The sequence below is a fragment of the Ambystoma mexicanum genome, chromosome 6q (assembly GCF_040938575.1).
Source record: "Ambystoma mexicanum isolate Mex_15411 chromosome 6q, UKY_AmexF1_1, whole genome shotgun sequence".
NCBI lineage: Eukaryota > Metazoa > Chordata > Amphibia > Caudata > Ambystomatidae > Ambystoma > Ambystoma mexicanum.
The window spans coordinates 1,377,387,886-1,377,405,959 of record NC_090937.1 but is presented as its reverse complement, the minus strand read 5'-3'; the positions used below and the strand labels follow the sequence as shown (position 1 = coordinate 1,377,405,959).

The 18,074-nt window shown below is 44.8% G+C and overlaps 1 protein-coding gene across 12 annotated transcripts in view; it reads left to right on the top strand.

The window, feature by feature from the left end:
- Window positions 1–18,074, top strand: part of ABLIM2 (actin binding LIM protein family member 2) — a 1,607,463-nt gene that overhangs the window by 792,036 nt on the left and 797,353 nt on the right. For all 12 annotated transcript variants that reach the window (XM_069632024.1, XM_069632014.1, XM_069632022.1 and 9 more), the window contains exon 6: window positions 2,613–2,706. In XM_069632024.1, the coding sequence (XP_069488125.1) occupies window positions 2,613–2,706 (94 nt within the window). The remainder of the gene's footprint in view (window positions 1–2,612; window positions 2,707–18,074) is intronic.

Below are 18,074 nucleotides of genomic sequence, written 5' to 3'. Positions count from 1 at the left end.
GGTAAAAGTGACCAGGGCTAGTCCTTTCTAGAGTAGACTATACAGGAAGCCTCTTTACCACCTGTAAGGGTACAGAAGTACGAGTCTGGCACAGTGGTGGCATACTTGTTGACAAAGACATTTATTATCCAAAAAAAAGAAAAGGAACATCCTATCTTTCCCTATTTCTATGGGGGGGTGCCCTACCTCAACAAACCGCTAAGGACTCGGTCAGGATGACGTGTAAAGTAAAATGTCCACCATCCTGTGCCCAAACCTATTTCTGCCTCTTACGCTAAACTAACTAAGGAAAACAGGGTGTCTTTTTGATCCAGAGGGAGGCTTCTCACATTCTGGATACAGACTTGTAATGTTCCATTCTTGACACAATGAGTGACTGGTCAAACAAAGTTCCCAAGTATCAAAGTGGGAGTTTCTTCCCCTTCTTTATATTGTGGAGTTCCAAAAATCTCTCTTTCTTATAGTGAGCCCTCGACCCCTTCAGGTCCCTTGCCTCAGAACCGGCATCTGGGTCGTCGCACCTCCAGGGCTGACTTGACAAACTAGCCAGTCCTTCTTTGTTTTTTATGACTGGACTAGATTTTTGTAGACTGTACCGGGTATGTTGGTTCTGCAGCGGGCTTTTACCTCCTTGCCTGACCCTCTTTGTGTCAGTAGGGATGGTATGCACTCCATGTTGGTTAGCCTCACTCTTCCTCATCCCAGTATGCTCTGTGTGGATGGAACCCTCTACTCTACAGAGACACACAGAGCTCTTGGGTTCCACAGGGAACTGCGTTTGGTGAAAGGATAGAGGGGACAGATGTAAAGGTCGTGAATACTGCATTCTCCCAAGGCTATCATCACTGGTTCCATGGAGGGTTTCACTCCCCATGAGATCCACCAACTAAGTACCACCCCCAGAGGGACTATTGGGTAGAAGTCTGACCTCCCTCGCCTCATGGGAAAGGGCTTTCCTTATGGAAGCAGTGACAATACCCTGGGATTCGTCACACACCCTAAACCTAGCCTCCACCTTCTGCAGGTTTTCCACTATAAGGCTGCCAGTCTTATTCTGGGGCTAAAAACCTGAGACTACTTAACCATCAGCCCTGCAATCCTTGCCCTGACTCCCGTTTGAGACTCGAATCATCTCCAAAGCCCTCTGCTTTATCCACAGATCTTTCAGTGGTGCTGGACCCACCTGTCGTCAAAGTAAACTGACTGCAAAACACGAACTTGCTTTCCAGCTAGGTTTGCACTTTATAAATCCCATACATAGTGTTTACGCTGAGATCCACCACTATCTGACTCCTTGTGCTCCACCAATCCGAAAAGGAAGGGGTTGCTAGCAGGCCCCTTGGTGTTGTGTGGATGCAATTGTGGATCGCCCTTTACCCTCCTCTCAGGAACAAGAAAAGCCATTGTCATTTCAGAAAAGGTCTTAAGACTCCTTTTCAAAGACTTTGTTTACCCTTAGGCGGGGGCACCAACCCTTACTCTCGCAGGTCTCAGTCTCAAGCCTGGTCAGGAGCATCTCAGGTCATTCAACTGAGGTCACCTCTCATGGCCCTGGCCCACCTTTCCTGATACTGCTTGGCCCTGCCGTGGAGGGCACATACCACTGCTGTTGTTTTTTTTTTTTTTTTATGGGTGCTTCTGGTTCATTTTATTGCATTTATTGGGTCGGCCGTGAAAGCATTGACCTGTCAGTGTTTGATACCTGAGTGCATCACGCTTCCCTTTCCCTTTCTCCCTTCCCTTTAGCACATACCTTTCCTGAATCTTGCAAGGTTGCAAAGGTAAGTCTCTCCACCCCTCACACCAATGAAACCACAAAGTGACTGTGTTCGCCACTGGCCTGTTACAAATTAACTATAAATACAAGCAAAATAAATATATGATCCTTGGGAGACAGAAAGACGGCAAAATGGTGGTGGGATGAGGGGCAGGTAGAAGCAGCGGGAGCAGATTAGAAACAAAGAAACAATTGGAAATATTGCAAGGGTTTTAGAGGACGGGTGTCTGATTGTGGTAGGTTGGGTGCATGTGTACTACTTGCGAATGGATCCAACGGAGTGTGTAAGTGTTAGTGGTGCAGTCCCCCTGGAAATTGGTTTTCATGCTGTTGATGCGTTTTAGGTTAGTAGAGAACCATAGTTCTAGGTCAGTGGCCAGAGCCTAGCGCTTGGGTGACGGTGTTGCCCTGTGCTGATATTTAGTCATAAGCTTAATGTCAATGGACAGCCCTGCCTGTTGCACACAGATATTGCACTTAGGTTTTCACTCACTCCTTGAGTTGTATCCACTTAAATGATTATTTCTAAGAAAGGTTGCAGAATGGGGCAGCTAGATGGTCAAGTGAGAGCATACTGTGCATGGTGGGGAGTCCTGGGTGCAAAAAAATAAACTGTACTCTACATGCAAATTAAAAACACATTTCACATGTGACTCAGAGATTAGCGATGCATGCTTTCTGCCCCTCGAATGGGAAAATGGCATTGTGTTTCCGTGAGTCCTATCTATGTATGTAATTTATTTTGTAATTATTTGATAGGCTTCATAGTTTTAAAAAAATATGCTGTTTTGCTTTTAAGAATTTCTCAAATCATTCCTCGTTCTGTTTTCCTTAGAGATGGCGTTCCTTATTGTGAGATGGACTATCATGCTAAATTTGGGATAAGATGTGACAGTTGTGAAAAGTACATCACTGGGAAAGTATTAGAGGTAAGTTACTCTTTCTAAAATCTGGCGCCTTGCTTCCTTTGCCAATCTTATACCTGTGATGGGGCAATGACAGATGTTAGATGTTTTTAGATTGGCTTGCCTTGGGTGAGCTGGAAGTATGGAATGATATCAATGCAAATTGCACAAACAGCACTCGATGAGATAAAGAGAGGAGTGTGGAAGTCAGTACTAGGCCTCATTACGAGTGTGGCGGTCTGGAATATGTCTCATCACTAGATTTGCAAATGATGTACAATCATGTAAATTGAGCACAACCAGCAATGTATATGACAACGTAAGGCTTAGACAAATGATTGAGAAACATTGACAACGTTCATTTGCTCAGGGCAGAGGTGAGAGCAGTAATTTGAACAAACATGACACGTTCAGATTGTCTGTGACCTATCTTCACGAAGTAGGATGACGGTTGATTAGCCAGATGAAAAATACTGACTGTTTTTCCACAATGTCCTTCTTGAAGGTGAGGGCTGCTTACGAATAATGCATGTTTTTGGCTACAATGAAGTTTCAGGTTTTATTAATAACACGCCTCGACCAAAAAGGCATCTCGGGCATCCGAAATGCATTTCACGTTACTATAACCTATATACTATATGTCCCGGGAGGATAGTTCAGCAGCAATTTGCTCGCCTTTTAAAAAAGACGACACGAAGCAACACAGGTTTGAACCCCGCTGCGCTTAGAAACCTCCGGGTATTAAGCGCGTTATAAATATGCAACTGAGAGACATATTCCTGTAACAGACCCTCGATGCCCCCGGGCTGTGTGAGTGCTTTAAAAATGCAAAATAAAAAATACAGAAGTGAAAGCAAAACCAAAGGCGCATTAGCAAAGGCATGAGTTATGCTTTTCTTGAGTCCCAGGTCCCTGCCAGAGACACCCTGGAGGAGGGTTGTGTGGCCGATGCAGCGCTAACTGAAAACCAAAATCTTTTCTTGCTGTGGAAACTGGTTCAGTACTAAAGTCAAATCTGACGAAGAGTGCGCTGGGATGAACCTTTCAAAAGCTACCTGCAAATGGATCATAATTATGAACGAAGTCTTGAACATGTTCTAATCTTGGAACTACTGCCCATAAAAAGCAGGTGGTGCTCTCTGGGGACCTTTTGAGAGATAACTCAAGATTCATGAATGGAGTATGTAATAAATGCATTTCACTATACCGTATATAGTGTATCTATTTCAATATATAATGCACGTATCCCAATATCCTTCTCATTATGCAATGTGTGCATCTCGGTATACAGTGCACCTCAATATATTATATATACATCTCCGTATATAATGTATACATGATAGTTTGTAATATATACTTTTATGCATTTTCAGCTATGGCCCAAACGGACACCTATTCCCCTCCCCAAAGGTTGTCCTACAGCCTGCGATTGACTTAAACCTGTCACCAGGAACTTTAGGAGGACTACAAGGCATGTCATTAGTGATGAGGAATGTCTATAGGGCTGTAACTTAAAATATATATATATATATATATATATATATATATATATATGTATGTATATATATATATATATATATATATATATATATATATATATATAATGAGAGTTGGTCGTAGGTGGGAGGGGTGAAGTATTTTGTATTTGTTTATTATTTGTATCGCGCACCTAACCCTGAGGTAACTGGGAGCTGGAAAAACGTAGCATGTTACAGGTATACATACATAGGACATCGCAATTGCGTCGACCAAGGTTACAGGTAGGTCTGGCAAAGTATAAATATAGAGAGGTGAGGACATGACGGTAATAAAACAAATGGCAGCATAACATCACAATCAGTGAAGACCTGACTAAAGGGACAACTGGGCGCATCTTTAGGGGTAGTACCAACTAAGGCATCAGATGTTCCCCTTATCTGAGAGCAAGCTGTTTACTCTGGTTCTAAACACACAGAAGGAGGGTTCCATTCTGATGATGGGAGGCAGGGAGTTCCAATATTTGGCAGCTTGGACTGGGAAACTGTCACCTCCTGCGGTTTTTAGGTTGAACCTCGGAACTGTGAGGAGATGAGATTGGGCAGGAGAGAAATTTGACCACAGTATGAGCAAGTTTGCACTTCAGTTTTGTTTTGTAGTGTATAGATAGTAACAAGTGAGAGTCTCTGCTCTTCAAAATATGACCCTGTAAACCAGGGTGTGTCCGACCGTCATCAAACAAATGACTTGCTTGGTTTACAAAATGTACCAATTCGTGTCCAAAACATATTTGAATATAAAATTTGCATTATTACTTATATGGAAATTCAGCGTTAAAGAAGCAACATATACACAACAGAATACCCATGAATTCATTTGGAATAGTCATTCTAGTCCAGCAAGCTGATGAAGTCTCGAAGAAACGCAATACTGCACTGACAACACTGGTATTCCTTTTCTGCTGCTGCTCAACGTCACCAAATAATAAAATCCATCAAGTATTCTGTCTTTATGCAAATACACATATTTACAACTCCTTCGCAAAAAGCACCAGTCATTGTTTTGATGTATTGATTAGCACACATTTTAAGAAAACCACATGAAGAAAATTAAGAACACTGACACGTTCAGGCATTTCCTCTTAGATACATTGCACGTTTCTGTATTGCTTATAAATCAAATGACTGGAAGGAATACTTGGTTGTGCACGTTGTTATGACCTTGTGTGAGGCTTAATAGCTCAAATTAACCCGTTCAGAAACTGTGTTTACTGGTAGAAATGACTGTTCCAAATCACCTTAATATAACAAGGATTTAGATAAAATTGAAGATTAAATTGCATCAAGTTATCCTTTACCTTTCAGAAAGCTACATTTCCTGGCAAAAATATCTGTTCTAAATCACCTTCATGTAACACAGGTTTAGATAACAGAATGTCCATCGATGCATATATAAACCCTGCAGAAATTTCAGAGATAAGCGCCAAGCTCACATTTACTATCTGTACTAAAACAGTTTTCTTATATAGGTGGGAATGCAACCTCTACAAATGAAAACTTCAAACACAAACTAATTATGAAAGTCAAATCTGGGTGTGTTTTGTAATTGAAATTTGGGTTGTTTATGAAAGTCAAATCTGGGTGTGTTTTGTAATTGAAATGTGGGTTGTTTATGAAAGTCAAATCTGGGTGTGTTTTGTAACTGAAATGTGTGTTTGCCTTTCACATTACTTCAGTGCCATCTATTGTAACCTGCTAGCCCAGTGACTTTTCCTTACCACTATCTTGCATATTCCTCCTACTGCTATCCTCTCTTTATTCGCTCATGGTGCTATCTGTTTCCCCTATTTACTCTACTATTAACTATCCTTCCCTTCTCACTAAGTCTGGTAAGAAAGAAATAAAAAAAGGAAATCTTGGCCTCCAATCCAGGTCTCCTGATCGCTGGTCCCTATTTTACTGCCTCGGCCAGACAAACCCTCACTGTCCTTCTCTTTTTCGTTCCTTTGCTTGATCTATGGACCCCTCATATGATCTCTGTACTTTCTCCTGTCTCCTCCTCTCCCATTAATGGTGGCACCCGCTGGGAAGTCAGCATGGATTTCTTTGACTCCTCCAGAGTCATCATTAATGTCTACCTGAATGGCACTGTTATGGTGGAGGCCCTCAGGCAAATCTACTCCTCTTTGATAGAAGGTTCCCTCACCTCATTAACTTCCTCTCATCTGCAGCTGTCCCCTACTCTCCTCCCTTGGCTACCTTGCCCTCCTCTCCGTCTGCCTCATCTCAAGCTCCTGCCACACCTCTGCAGGGCATACACCTCTTTTGTATCCCTCCCCGGAAGGTTTTTAAGGCTGGCAACCATGTTCATCTTGCCACTCTCAACTCTCGCTCTGATGTCAAACACTCCTCTGACATCTGCCACCTCCTGGAAGAACTAGACCTTGATGTCCTTGGTTTTACTGAGACTTGGTTCATGACAAGCTCTGTCACAAGTTTTGACACCCTCCTCCCTGATGGCTACAAGAGCCTCTCCGCCCCCGTATCCAACCGACCTGGAGGGGGGTGTAGCCCTGATCTTCCCTGAGTGGATTCCTGTCTCTATCATCCCCACTCAGTCTTACTCTTCTTTCGAATGCCCGGTCTGCAGGCTCTCTCTCTCCCCTGTACACACTCTCACTGTTGCGACTCTCTACCGGCCCCGTGGCCAAATTACCCCTTTTCTCTCTGAGTGGGCAGACGTCTCCTCTTCCCTCCTTGCTACAACCACTCAACTCCTCCTTCTTGGTGATCTCAAAATCCATCTTGATTCTCCCTGTTCCTAATCTGCTCTCTTTGTCGACCTCTGCGACTCCCTCTTCCTCTCTGTCTTCCCATCTGGTCCGACTCACTCTGCTGGTCACACACTTGATGTCCTGATCTCCTCTGGCCTCCCCCTTTCTACTCCCCTTACCACTCCGCTCTCCTGGAGTGATCACTGCCTCCTCTCCTCCCATCTGTCCATCTCCTCCCCCCAATCCCAGCCTTCCCCAAGATTGCCATCCACCTTCTCAAACATCTGGCCCATGAAGCGTGTGTCAATCGAGGCTTTCGCTGCCACCTTCTTCCCCCCTTCCCCACTTCTGGCTGACTCACAACCTGATACAGCCCTGTCTCTGCTCTACTCCTCTATTTCTGCTACTCTAGATGTTCTTGCCCCTGTCACGAGAATCCTTTTGAAGTCCAAAGCCAAGTGTAATTCCTGGTATGACTTGGACCTAGCTACACTTAAACGTTAGTGTAGGGCGGCTGAAAGGAAATGGAGGGCCTCCTGCTCGTCCTCTGCCAAACTGGCCTGCTGCCTGCTCCAAAGGCATTACCGTATAGCTGACCGCTCCAAGACGAGAGCCCACATTCAAGCCCGTGTCTCTGTAGCATCTAACAACTCGGACAAACTCTTTAAAATCTGCAAGGAGCTGGCCAACCCTGCTGCAGTCTCCACCCCTCCTCTCACCTCCCTTGTTCTTTGCAATGCCCTTGCCTCTTACTTTAATTCCAAAACCCAGGACATCTTGTCCACCCTCTCCTCCGCCTCCCACGTCAACTATCTCTGTCCCGGCTTGCTAACCCTCCTTCAGCCAGCCCCCCCTATTTCTCCTCCTTTCCTCATTTCTGCAACCATTCTTTTGCCTCTGGATCTTTCCCTACACCCCCTGAAGCACTCCCTTGTGTGTCCTCTCCTCAAGAAACCCACAGCTGATCCCTCCTGTCCGGTTAACTACCACCCAATTTCCATTACTCCCTTTTTGGGGAAGCTCATGGAAAAGCTGCCATCTCCCAGCTTAACCTTCTTTCCGACGCTGTTGGCTCTCTCTATGTCCACCAATCTGGATTCACAGCTGCCAAAAGCATGGAAACTGCTCTCCTGAACATCCGTGAAGAAAAAGTCTAACCTCGATTCTCACATTCCCTCCGTCCTCATCCTACATGATCTCTCCTGTGCTTTCAACATGGTCAACCATACCATCCAGCTCAATCGTCTCCATGACAACCTGGGTATCACTGATCAGGGTCTGGCCTGGCTGACCTCTTTCCTTTCTGATTGACCCTCCCAGGTAACACTTGGGTCCTTCCTATCCTCTATCTCCCTCTCTACCTGTGGTGTTCCCCAGGGGTCTAACCTCTGGCCCTGGCTTTCCAACCAATGCTTGGCAACGCTCGCCTACTGCATTTCCACTTTCTGCTCAAACATCCAATGCTATGCTGACACCCAACTCTTTTCAGGCTTACCTCGGGCACCTCTTCTCTCTCCCTCATCTCCGACTGCCTAATCGCCATTCAAAATTGGTGTGCCGCCGACGAACTTTGTATAAATGCCAACAAGACTGAGATCCTCCTCATTGGTACACCATCACTATCCTTTCCCCTCATTCTCTGGCCGGCCTCCCTTGGCACTCCTCCTACCGCTACCTGCGAGGCTAAGAATCTCAAAGTCATCTTTGACTCCACACTTTCCTTCTCCGCTCACATCTTTGATGTCTCTAAAAAGGCAAACTTCCTACTGCACCTCCTTAGAGGTACTCTGCCTTTCCTCTCCTTCCCTTAGAAGCTCACTGTCTCCCAAGCTCTGGTTCTCTCTAGGTTGGACTACTGTAACAGCCTCTTTCTAAATCTACATGCCTCCACGCTCCGCCCTTTATAACTAATCCAGATCAGAACTGCAAAACTTGTCCTTGGGCTCAAGCCCTGGGATCGTATCTCTCCAGCTTTGAAATCCCTTCATTGGCACCCAGTGGATGCAAGGATTAAATTCAAAACTCTCTGCATTGTCCACAAGGCTTTCTGGGGCCTGGGTCCAAAATACCTTCAACTATCCCTCCGTAAATATCTCCCCCCTCAAGCCCTTCACTCCTCTACTTTTAACTCCCTCAGGGTCGGACGTTTTACAAAGAAAGGAGCTGGGGGCAGATCTCTGTCTTCGGCTTGGGCCTCCCTTTGGAACAGACTCCCGACCAGCTTGAAACTTGAGGTGAACCATCTCCGGTTCCGAAAGCACCTCAAGACCTTCCTCTTTGCTTCTGCCTTTGCCCCTCTTCTCCTATGTTGATCTTCTTCCCTTTGGCCCAGGTACCTGCTCACCCTGCCACCCTCCTGCACTGCCTCCGGGCCACTCCTGGCACCTGGGATCTCTATCTGTACCCATACAGTCCCCCACTCTTCTTCTGCACTTATCGGATATACCCTATCTGACTAATCATGCACTTGACACTTGCTTCCTTCACTACCCTTTTCACTGCATTTATATATTTATTTATTTCACTTATTATTTATTCTTTTCTCTCCTCTGTTACCCACTTTCCACTTCTCCCCCTCCATGCACTTTCCCCCTTTCCCTTTTCCATGCACTCGCACGTTCTTAATGTCACTGGGACTAGTAAGATCGCTATTTTTGTTCTCCTGTGTTCCCCTCCCTTTGCTTGGTCGTGCTCTGAAACAGGTGTGTATGAGCGCGATATAAATAAAATTTCATAAGATATCATATCATAAGATATCCAAAAAGAATGAACTGGGAGTGGGATATTTAGAGACAGAATGGCATCAAGTTTCAGTTGGCAAATTTAATGCAAATCCTTGGGGTTGTGCCCCCCCCTGCCTCCCATACTGGCAGCGACTATTTACAAAAAATGACCGTGAGGATAAGATGTTGTTACTGTCATACAAGTATTCTTTTACTAAGCTTTTTTTTACACAAGCAGGTTGTGTAGTAGAAGCCCCCCTTTGAGTCCTTGGTTTTTCTCTTTTTTTGTCCTTGTCCTATTTTCCCCTAATGCCCCTGCTGAAATCTATTCTTTGGAGAGAGCAATCAGTGTTATCATCCTGTATTCTTAATGTCCTTCATGGTGAAAATGTGCAGGAATGTCCAGAAATTCTATGTTAAGTCTGAGGGGTCTAGTTCACTTTTGCCAAATGGCAAGTTTTCCGGATTTGGTTTGCTGATATATGGCAAGTTGGGGTAAGATATATAATGTGGGGAGCGCGGGATGTATGTGGTGGGGGTTGATGTACCAGAAGTAAGGCTTAGACACAAGGGTGACATATTTTTGGGTATAGACTTTTGTTGATCAAGAAAGGTTTGGAAAAAGTACTATCTATCCCTAAATCTAAGAGGGGATTCTGTGCCTCAAAAGTACTTAGTGAAAATAGGCAGGATGTCAAAAAGCAAAAGTATGTCCAAGTTACTTCCCCAAAGCCTATTTCTGCCCTTTTCACTCTATAAACCAACAACATGGCGCAAGGGTGATCTCACTCTAAAGGACATTTAGTGTTTATCAAACCAACATACATTTTGGCTGCCGATCAGGCTTCCAAAAGTATTCAAAAATATCATGTTCAAGAAATAATATTCCATTAGGGGGTTGCTCGTTTCCCCTAGATTTCAAAAAGAATAAATGTCTTTACAGTCTCTTCTCAGATAACACAAAACAGATTCACAGATCTGTTCCAAGTCAAGGGTTCTCAAACCATGTATGTCCAAACTCTCCTATGGGTGCAAGTCCCAGACTCGCACTGTGGTATAGTGCTCGGGTTTCTCTCCTGCCAAGCTATGGCCCCTTCACAGGCTGCCTTTCTTTCTCTCCTGCCATGCTATGGCCCCTACACAGGCAGTCTTCCAATCTCTCAGTATTGAACGGCTTAGTTTACTCTCCTGCCAGTAGCCCCTTCACAGGCTGTTTCGCTTTGTCTCACGGGGTCCCAGACCCTCTATTTTGGATCACTTTAGGCTCTTTCCTTTAGGTATGGGTGCAGGTCCCAGACTGGCAATAATGTCTCTTGATCATTTGGTTCACTTCTCTACAAAATGTACCACCTTTTGGTTCTATTATTTCCAGGGGCCCAGACACTTTTGTCTTACACCCCTTGAGCAACCCACGTACCTGACCATCTGGTTTGCGTCTTCCAACTGGCGTTGCTCCTGTGCGAGGCTCTGGTGCTATTCAGCTGCTTTCCTTGTTCAGCGTCATCCCTGCCAATCACTCCTTCTTGCTTTGGGGTTCTCCAGCACCAGCATTGTTTCGCTCAGTGGCGGATACACCAACAACATGGTGTGTCCCATGTCATGCAGCTTTTAAGACTTTGCAATGCCTGTAGGGGTCCACGAACAGCGAGATGGATAATACCTCTCCCCCGGACTGGTGTCATGCTTCTCTCCTCCATGCAAGGCGTCCCACAGTTTGCTGGGTTGGCGTCTCTGTGACTTGGCTCTCCAGCTGACAGCTTCCAGTCGCAGGTCACAGCTACCCGGAGGCTGCCTCCTTGACCTCTCAGCTGTAGTAGAATCAAAGTCCTGCAATGGACAAGGGAGTCCCCCTCGACCAATCAGATTCACTGTAGAACTAGACTGCTCACTTTGGCTTGCCGGAGTGATCTTCATGCTTACAGTGCTCTTTTACATCTCAGTACATTGATTTAAAATTAACAAGTGTAAGGAACCAGGAGTAAGACTCAAACATAAGGTCATTGTGGTGGTTGGTAAAGACTTTTATTAAAAGAGGATTGGAGGAAATCCTATCTTGCCCTATCTCTGAGAGGGGTTTCTCTGCCTCAACGAAACTGAAGGAGATCTGTGTCAGAATGTCCAAATCCTAACCTACCATTACACGCTAAACTCAAGATAAAGCGAAAAGAGATAAAGTCTTTCAACTGGTCGTCTGCAGCACTTTTCCAGAGTTCTAACATAAAGTTCCAAAAGGTCCATGAAGAAATAAACAATCAAAGTTCCACAATCATCAGGAGGTGTTCCCTTCCCCCGAGCTTCTCAGGCTCATTACAATTCACAGTTTCAGAGTGTATGGTTCTTCCCTTAATCTCTCACTTACTTTCACAATGCCAAAAAGTTTTTCCTCTTTTCTTGGCTTCTTGGTAGAGATCACAGGTTTCCAATCACTAGGGGATTGTTTCCCCTCCCTTAGTCACAATATGCTTGTTTCAAGTCCAGGGAAATTACTCCCTTCCCCTATACTTCACACACTCAAGAGGTTGACTCCTGCCTCTTGATTTCCTCAGTTTACATGCAGATTCTTGACAAGCATGAGAGTGAGTCCCAGAAACTCCTCAGTCGGTCTGGCACACTCTTACCCTTTGCTTCCAAACACTTATGTTCATACCATTGGGTGCAGGTCTCAGGCTCGCAATCAGTTCACCTGGTGTACTCTCCTGCCAGGACATTCTCAGTTTACTCACTTGTACTTGAATGCGGGTCCCAGACTCGCAATAAGGTTGCCTGGTGTACTCTCCTGCCAAGACTTTCTCAATTTGTAACAGTTCCACACTTTTATTATTTGTTCATTCAACCTTTGGTCCTTGACAATTTTTTGTTTGCTTCATTCAATAATTGACTTGGTCTCCCAGCTCCCCTGCACAGCTTCACCCAGTTCATATATCTGTCATTTAATGGTTTGTGGTATATGTCACGAACCACCCTCATGTCCCAACTCCCCTCTCTTGGCTCACCGGTTGCTCCTGGCTACTTCAGCATTCTCAGCAATCTGCAATTCTCCCAGCGGCTTGCTGCCTCCTTTTGTGGCTTCTCATCGGCTCTCAATTTCCCGCAATGCCTTGACCTCCATTCCACAGCTTCCTCTGCTCCTCTGGCCTCTGCGCAGTGAACCTGTCACTTCCGAGCCTCTTGTGACAGTGCTTCTTGCTCCCTGCTGCCAGAAGCTTCCTCTTGGTTTCCCGACCCGCGTGGGGAGTGGTGGCTCTCCATGAGTCTTGCCGCTTGATGATTTTAAACATCCTGGCACGCATTGGATCCATCCGACAACTAGAGCGCTTGTCTGGTTTTGCAGCTTCAGTGATCTACATTACTCTAGTGCCCTTCCTTGTCTCAGTCCATTCACTACAAGAGTATCAAAGAACCTTGTTGTCTTTGAGGATTGGAGGTTCTAGTTCTATATTACAATAGACCATATGGAATTGATAATTCATGGGGTTGGTGTTATACCCCGAGTGGAAAGGAGGTACCATTTTCCAGCTAGTGAGTCCACCTCCCTCCCATGAGGGTTGTCTCCCCCCATATGGTCCGTCCTCAGATAGCCATCGCCAGGGATCAGTTAGTGAATGCCTTTCTGAGGCCATATGGGAAGAATGTTTCTCCGAAGAGGCAGTGATGACATTGCTAGATTCATCACATACCCTTCCCCTCATGTTGCTGGTTTCTATTGGGAACACCTATTGGGAAGCAGGAAAGGTAATCCACATTCCCTTGATCCTTCCTTTCCTGTGTTCTATACTGAAACAATAAGGCTGTAGGTCCAAAAACCAGCGCATGACTTGGCATTCCTGTCCTTCTGGGGACTGATCCATGTTAAAGGGGAATGATCCGTAAACAACAGGAATTTCCTCCCTTTAAGGTAGTATCGTAAGTAATACACAGCCCATTTTATAGCTAGGGCCTCGAGTTCAATTGTGCCATATTTTCTCTCCCTCGCAAAGAGCTTTCGGTTTATATAAAGAATAGGGTGTTCAATGGTGTCATATTCCTGGGCGAGAACTGCCCCTAACACAACCTTGGATGTGTCTGTTTGTAAGATTAACTCCTTATTGAAGTTATCTACCTTTAGAACTGGTTCACTATAGATAATTTGCTAGAGGGTTTTGATCTCGTTTTGTTTTTGGTGTTGGGGTTTCCTGTACAGCCTTTACCTTCTCTGTTTGCGGTTGGATAAGACCATTCCCAACCATGAAGCCCAAGTACTTTAGTGCAAATTGGGCAAGTTAGCAATTTTTAGGGTTAGCAGTAAGTCCTGCCTTTCTCTGAGACTTTGTTATTTGATAAAGGTGGTATATTTGTTAATTCCTGGTCTTATTACGGACGACTATGTCATCCAGTTAGGCTCCATTAAATGGGGAACATGGATTTCATCCATGTGCATCTGGAATGTGGCGGGGGCCCCATGAAGTCTGAGCGTTAATACTTTGAACTGAAACAGTCCTACAGGGGTGAAGAAAGTTGTTTTCTCTTTGTCCTTTGTATTCACTGGCACTTGCCAAAAGTGCTTTGTCAGATGAATCGTGGATTGGTAACCCATCAAGCAAGTAATCAATGGTTGGCATGGCATAATAGTCGAATTGAGACACCACCTTTAACTTTTGAAATCTGATGCAAAATCTCCACGGCTGATCAGGTTTTGCGAGAAGGACTATTGGAGAGGACCAGGGACTTTGAGATGGTTCTGTAATATCAGAGGCTAACATCTTCTCCACCTCCTGTATGACTATTTCGCTTCTGGTCTCAGGAAGACTATAGGGTTTCAGGTTGATGACCTTCCCTGGGGTTGTATGAATATAATGAAAACCCCCTTTTACCCTTTTAGGCTCATGACTGAAAACATCTGGAAATTTCTCCAGCAGGTCTTGGTGGTCCTGTTTTTGATTGTCTATAAGACTTGAGGGAATTAAGCTATTATATTCCGGTCCTTCGGTTAGGAGGCTATTCATTACCACGGATGTGGATGCAACTGAATCCTCCTTCCACTCCTTAATGTGATATATCTGGGTCTTAGCCCGTCTATCCAGTTGAACCTGTAGTTACAAGTACCTGTCTGCTCTAGGATATCGTGTGGTCCATGCCATCTAGACAGCATGTTGTTTTCAGAAGTTGGTAACAAAACAAGAACCTTCTGTCCAACAATAAAAGATCTAAAGGTGGTATTTATAAAAAATGGAGGGTGTTTTGCTGTTCTTGAGCTTTGGCTAGATGAGAATGAAATATAGATTGTTCAGTTGCCATGTGCTCTTTCAGATGTTGGGCGGTCTGAGATAAGGGTAATAAAGCTTCTTCTCTCTCCTCCCACGTCTCCCTCAACATGTCCAATACATCCTGTGGCTCTCTTCCATATAGAGGTTTGAAAAGTGATAAACCTAGGGAGGATTGGGAATTCGTCCAGATGTCAAAAAGGGCCCATGGTATCATAACATCCCAATTCCTCCCATCCGCTTCTACCAGTTTCCTAAGAAGACTCTTTAGGGTTTTGTTAAAACGCTCAACTAATCCATCAGTCTGTGGAAGGTATACTAAGGTTTGGAGCATTTTAATTTGTAAGACCTGCTTCACCTCTGCCATTAACTTACTCATAAAGGTGGTCCCTTGATGCATGAGGATCTCCTTAGGGGACCCAACTCTAGAGAAAAAAAGGTATCCGATGCTTTAGTATCTGCTGTGAGGTGTTGTTTCTTAGAGTCCTCGGGAAATCAGGTATCGTAATCTAAACTTACCAGAATGTACAGACTCCCTAACTTAGATGGTTCAAGAGGTCCCACTATTTCCATATCAATACGGCAAAAGGGTATATCGATAATGTAGAAGGTACGATATCCTCAGATTTGTCATAGATTTATCACGGGGGTGCTATTTTTTTTACCACACACAGATATATGATAGGTTTGGATGAAGTATATAATGGAGGGCAGCCAGGTGTGTGCAAGGGAGGTGTGGAGGTACCCCCCGCTGTTTGTGGTAAAGGAAATCCACAAATCTGGCACAAAAATAATTCAGCGAAGTTGCCAATCAGCAAAAGAAATGCAGCAAACCTTCATAAACTATCTATGGTGAACTCTGCCCACGTGCCAATGCCGCTCAAGGACCTAGTCTTTTGCCAGTATTCAGGCACGATATTCACCCTACCAGGAATCAGTTTCCATGTCACCTGTGCCATCCCACCAGGGTAAATCCACATCTACTGACCGATTCCTTATGCCTTTGTATTTCCTCCTTCTAATGGATGATATCCTGCTTGCAGCTCGGAAACTTTTTTTAGCAGAGGGCGCTGTGCATTGTGGTCGACCTTGTGTCCCTCGAGAGCCACTGTCCTCCTCGAGTATGACGTTGACATAGCTCAGTTTTTCCGCACAGCTGCTCAAAACAATTCTTTCTCCTCGGCATGTTAATTCCTGCATAGTTACAAGTTTGTTTAAAAAATGTCTACTCATAACCCGAAAACGGGCTCAAGAAATGCCTGAGTGTTCGGCTCAGATATCCATAAAGGATCATCATCGAACATGTCTCTGGTGCTGGGGATGGGCCACATCGTCGAAGATTGTGGCTCGTGCCAGTCGATGACTGGAAAAGGGTTAAAGGAGAGGAAGGGGAAACTTGCTTTGGGCCAACCATCCCCAAGTTCGTCTTCAGTGACCCCCACAAAAATGTTTGTATATTTGTATATATCTGTAACTTTTGTAAATTATAAATGCTCTGTCTGGCTTTTCATGTTGTAACTAAGTGATGCGCCCAGTTGACACTGGGCCTGGTGCACTCTATAAATAAAAAGAAATACTAAAATGTTGTCTGAAAGTAAGGACCCAAGACGGAGATCTCTGCCCCAGGCCAAGAGGCACAGTAAAAAATTGAAGCATTTGAGATCTCTGAGATCCTCTTTACCATCTTCAAGGAGATCAAAGAAAATGAGTCATTACCCCAGATCGTCCTCTATGGATTCCTCACCCAAAGGGAAATGAGTCAGAGTTCATAAAAAGGGGGCTAGTCAAGTAGAACTGGAAAATATCTGATGGCAGATGTTAAAAGTGTTTGAGAAAGCGGCAAAGCCAGCCCCTTCATTTATGTCGTAGAGACTCCCGACTCCACTGCGCGAAAAGCCAACAGGGTGTCATCTGTGAAAACCACTGATTGTGCGCCCGAGTCCCTGGACAGTAGGTGGAAGGCCTTGAAGGCATCTTGTGGGCCTCTCATGGCCTTGACACCTCAAAGGGATCCTCCTTCTCTGACCAATTCATCGATCTCGAAGGCATCGAAGTCAAGTCTATCGATGCCGAAACAGTCAGGGTCGAAGCCCTCGAGGACTTTTAAAAGTCAGTCGAAGGTTTTTAAACCTCAGGGAAAAAGAGACTTTTTTTAAGTGCATAGCCTCTATTTATTAGAAAGAGTTGAGGAAAAAAGCCCTAAATATATTTTTGGTAGGTAATATGGCACTCTTGGTGTTCAAGAGGAGCTGATATCCCAGGAATCCAAAATGAGAGACCTTGTGGGCACGTTGCAGGGTGCCAGTGGTCTAGAAACCTCTCCAGAGTTTGATTGTGGCACTCATGAAGGTACAGGTCATGCTGATACATCTTATAGATCAGTAATGGCAAAGGTTATTGAATACCTTGGATGGGGTAGATCATCTGTTGAATATGAACAGGATGACCTTACAGATATTTTGGACAGGGGACCTCCCAAGGACCCTTTCCTTTCCATACAGCAGTGAAGAATAGAGTTCTCGAGAACTTGAAAAATCTAGATACCATCCCAGCGTTTGACAAGGATTTCACAAAAAAATACAGACCCTCATCAGTGGATCCAGAGTTTCTTTAAAAACATCCGAGTCCATAAAGCCTTGTTGTGCCAGCAGCTACCGCTGCATCTAAGGGAGCAGCCTATCCCACAGTCCCTCCGGACAGGGAGGGTAAAAGGCTTGATGCCATGGGAAAGAAAGTTTTCTCAGCTGAGAGTATGGCACTGAAAGCAACAAATGCAACTTGCGCTATAACATAGTTAACCTACACATTGCGGGAGTTGATAGCCATGGCATCTGAACCCATCCCAGAGTGTGAAGAAAGGGATGGCTTTATGAACATTATTCAGGTCGGTAAAGACGCTATGTGCTAATCATTGCAGTCAGGGCTGGACACTGCATATTGTATTAGCCGTTCTACGCCTGCTGGTACAGTGCTTAGACGATTTGCCTGGCTTTGTAATTCAGGGTTTGCTTCTGACATGCTTCTGACATGCAATCCAGATTATTGGATATGCCCGTTGAAGGGTCTTACTTGTGTGGATCTAAAGCAGACGGAAGTCTTGAAAGGTTTCAGTCGTCTAAGGCAGTAGCGTAATCTTTGAGTCAAGCCATTATGCAGCCACAACAAGGTCAAACAGCTTTA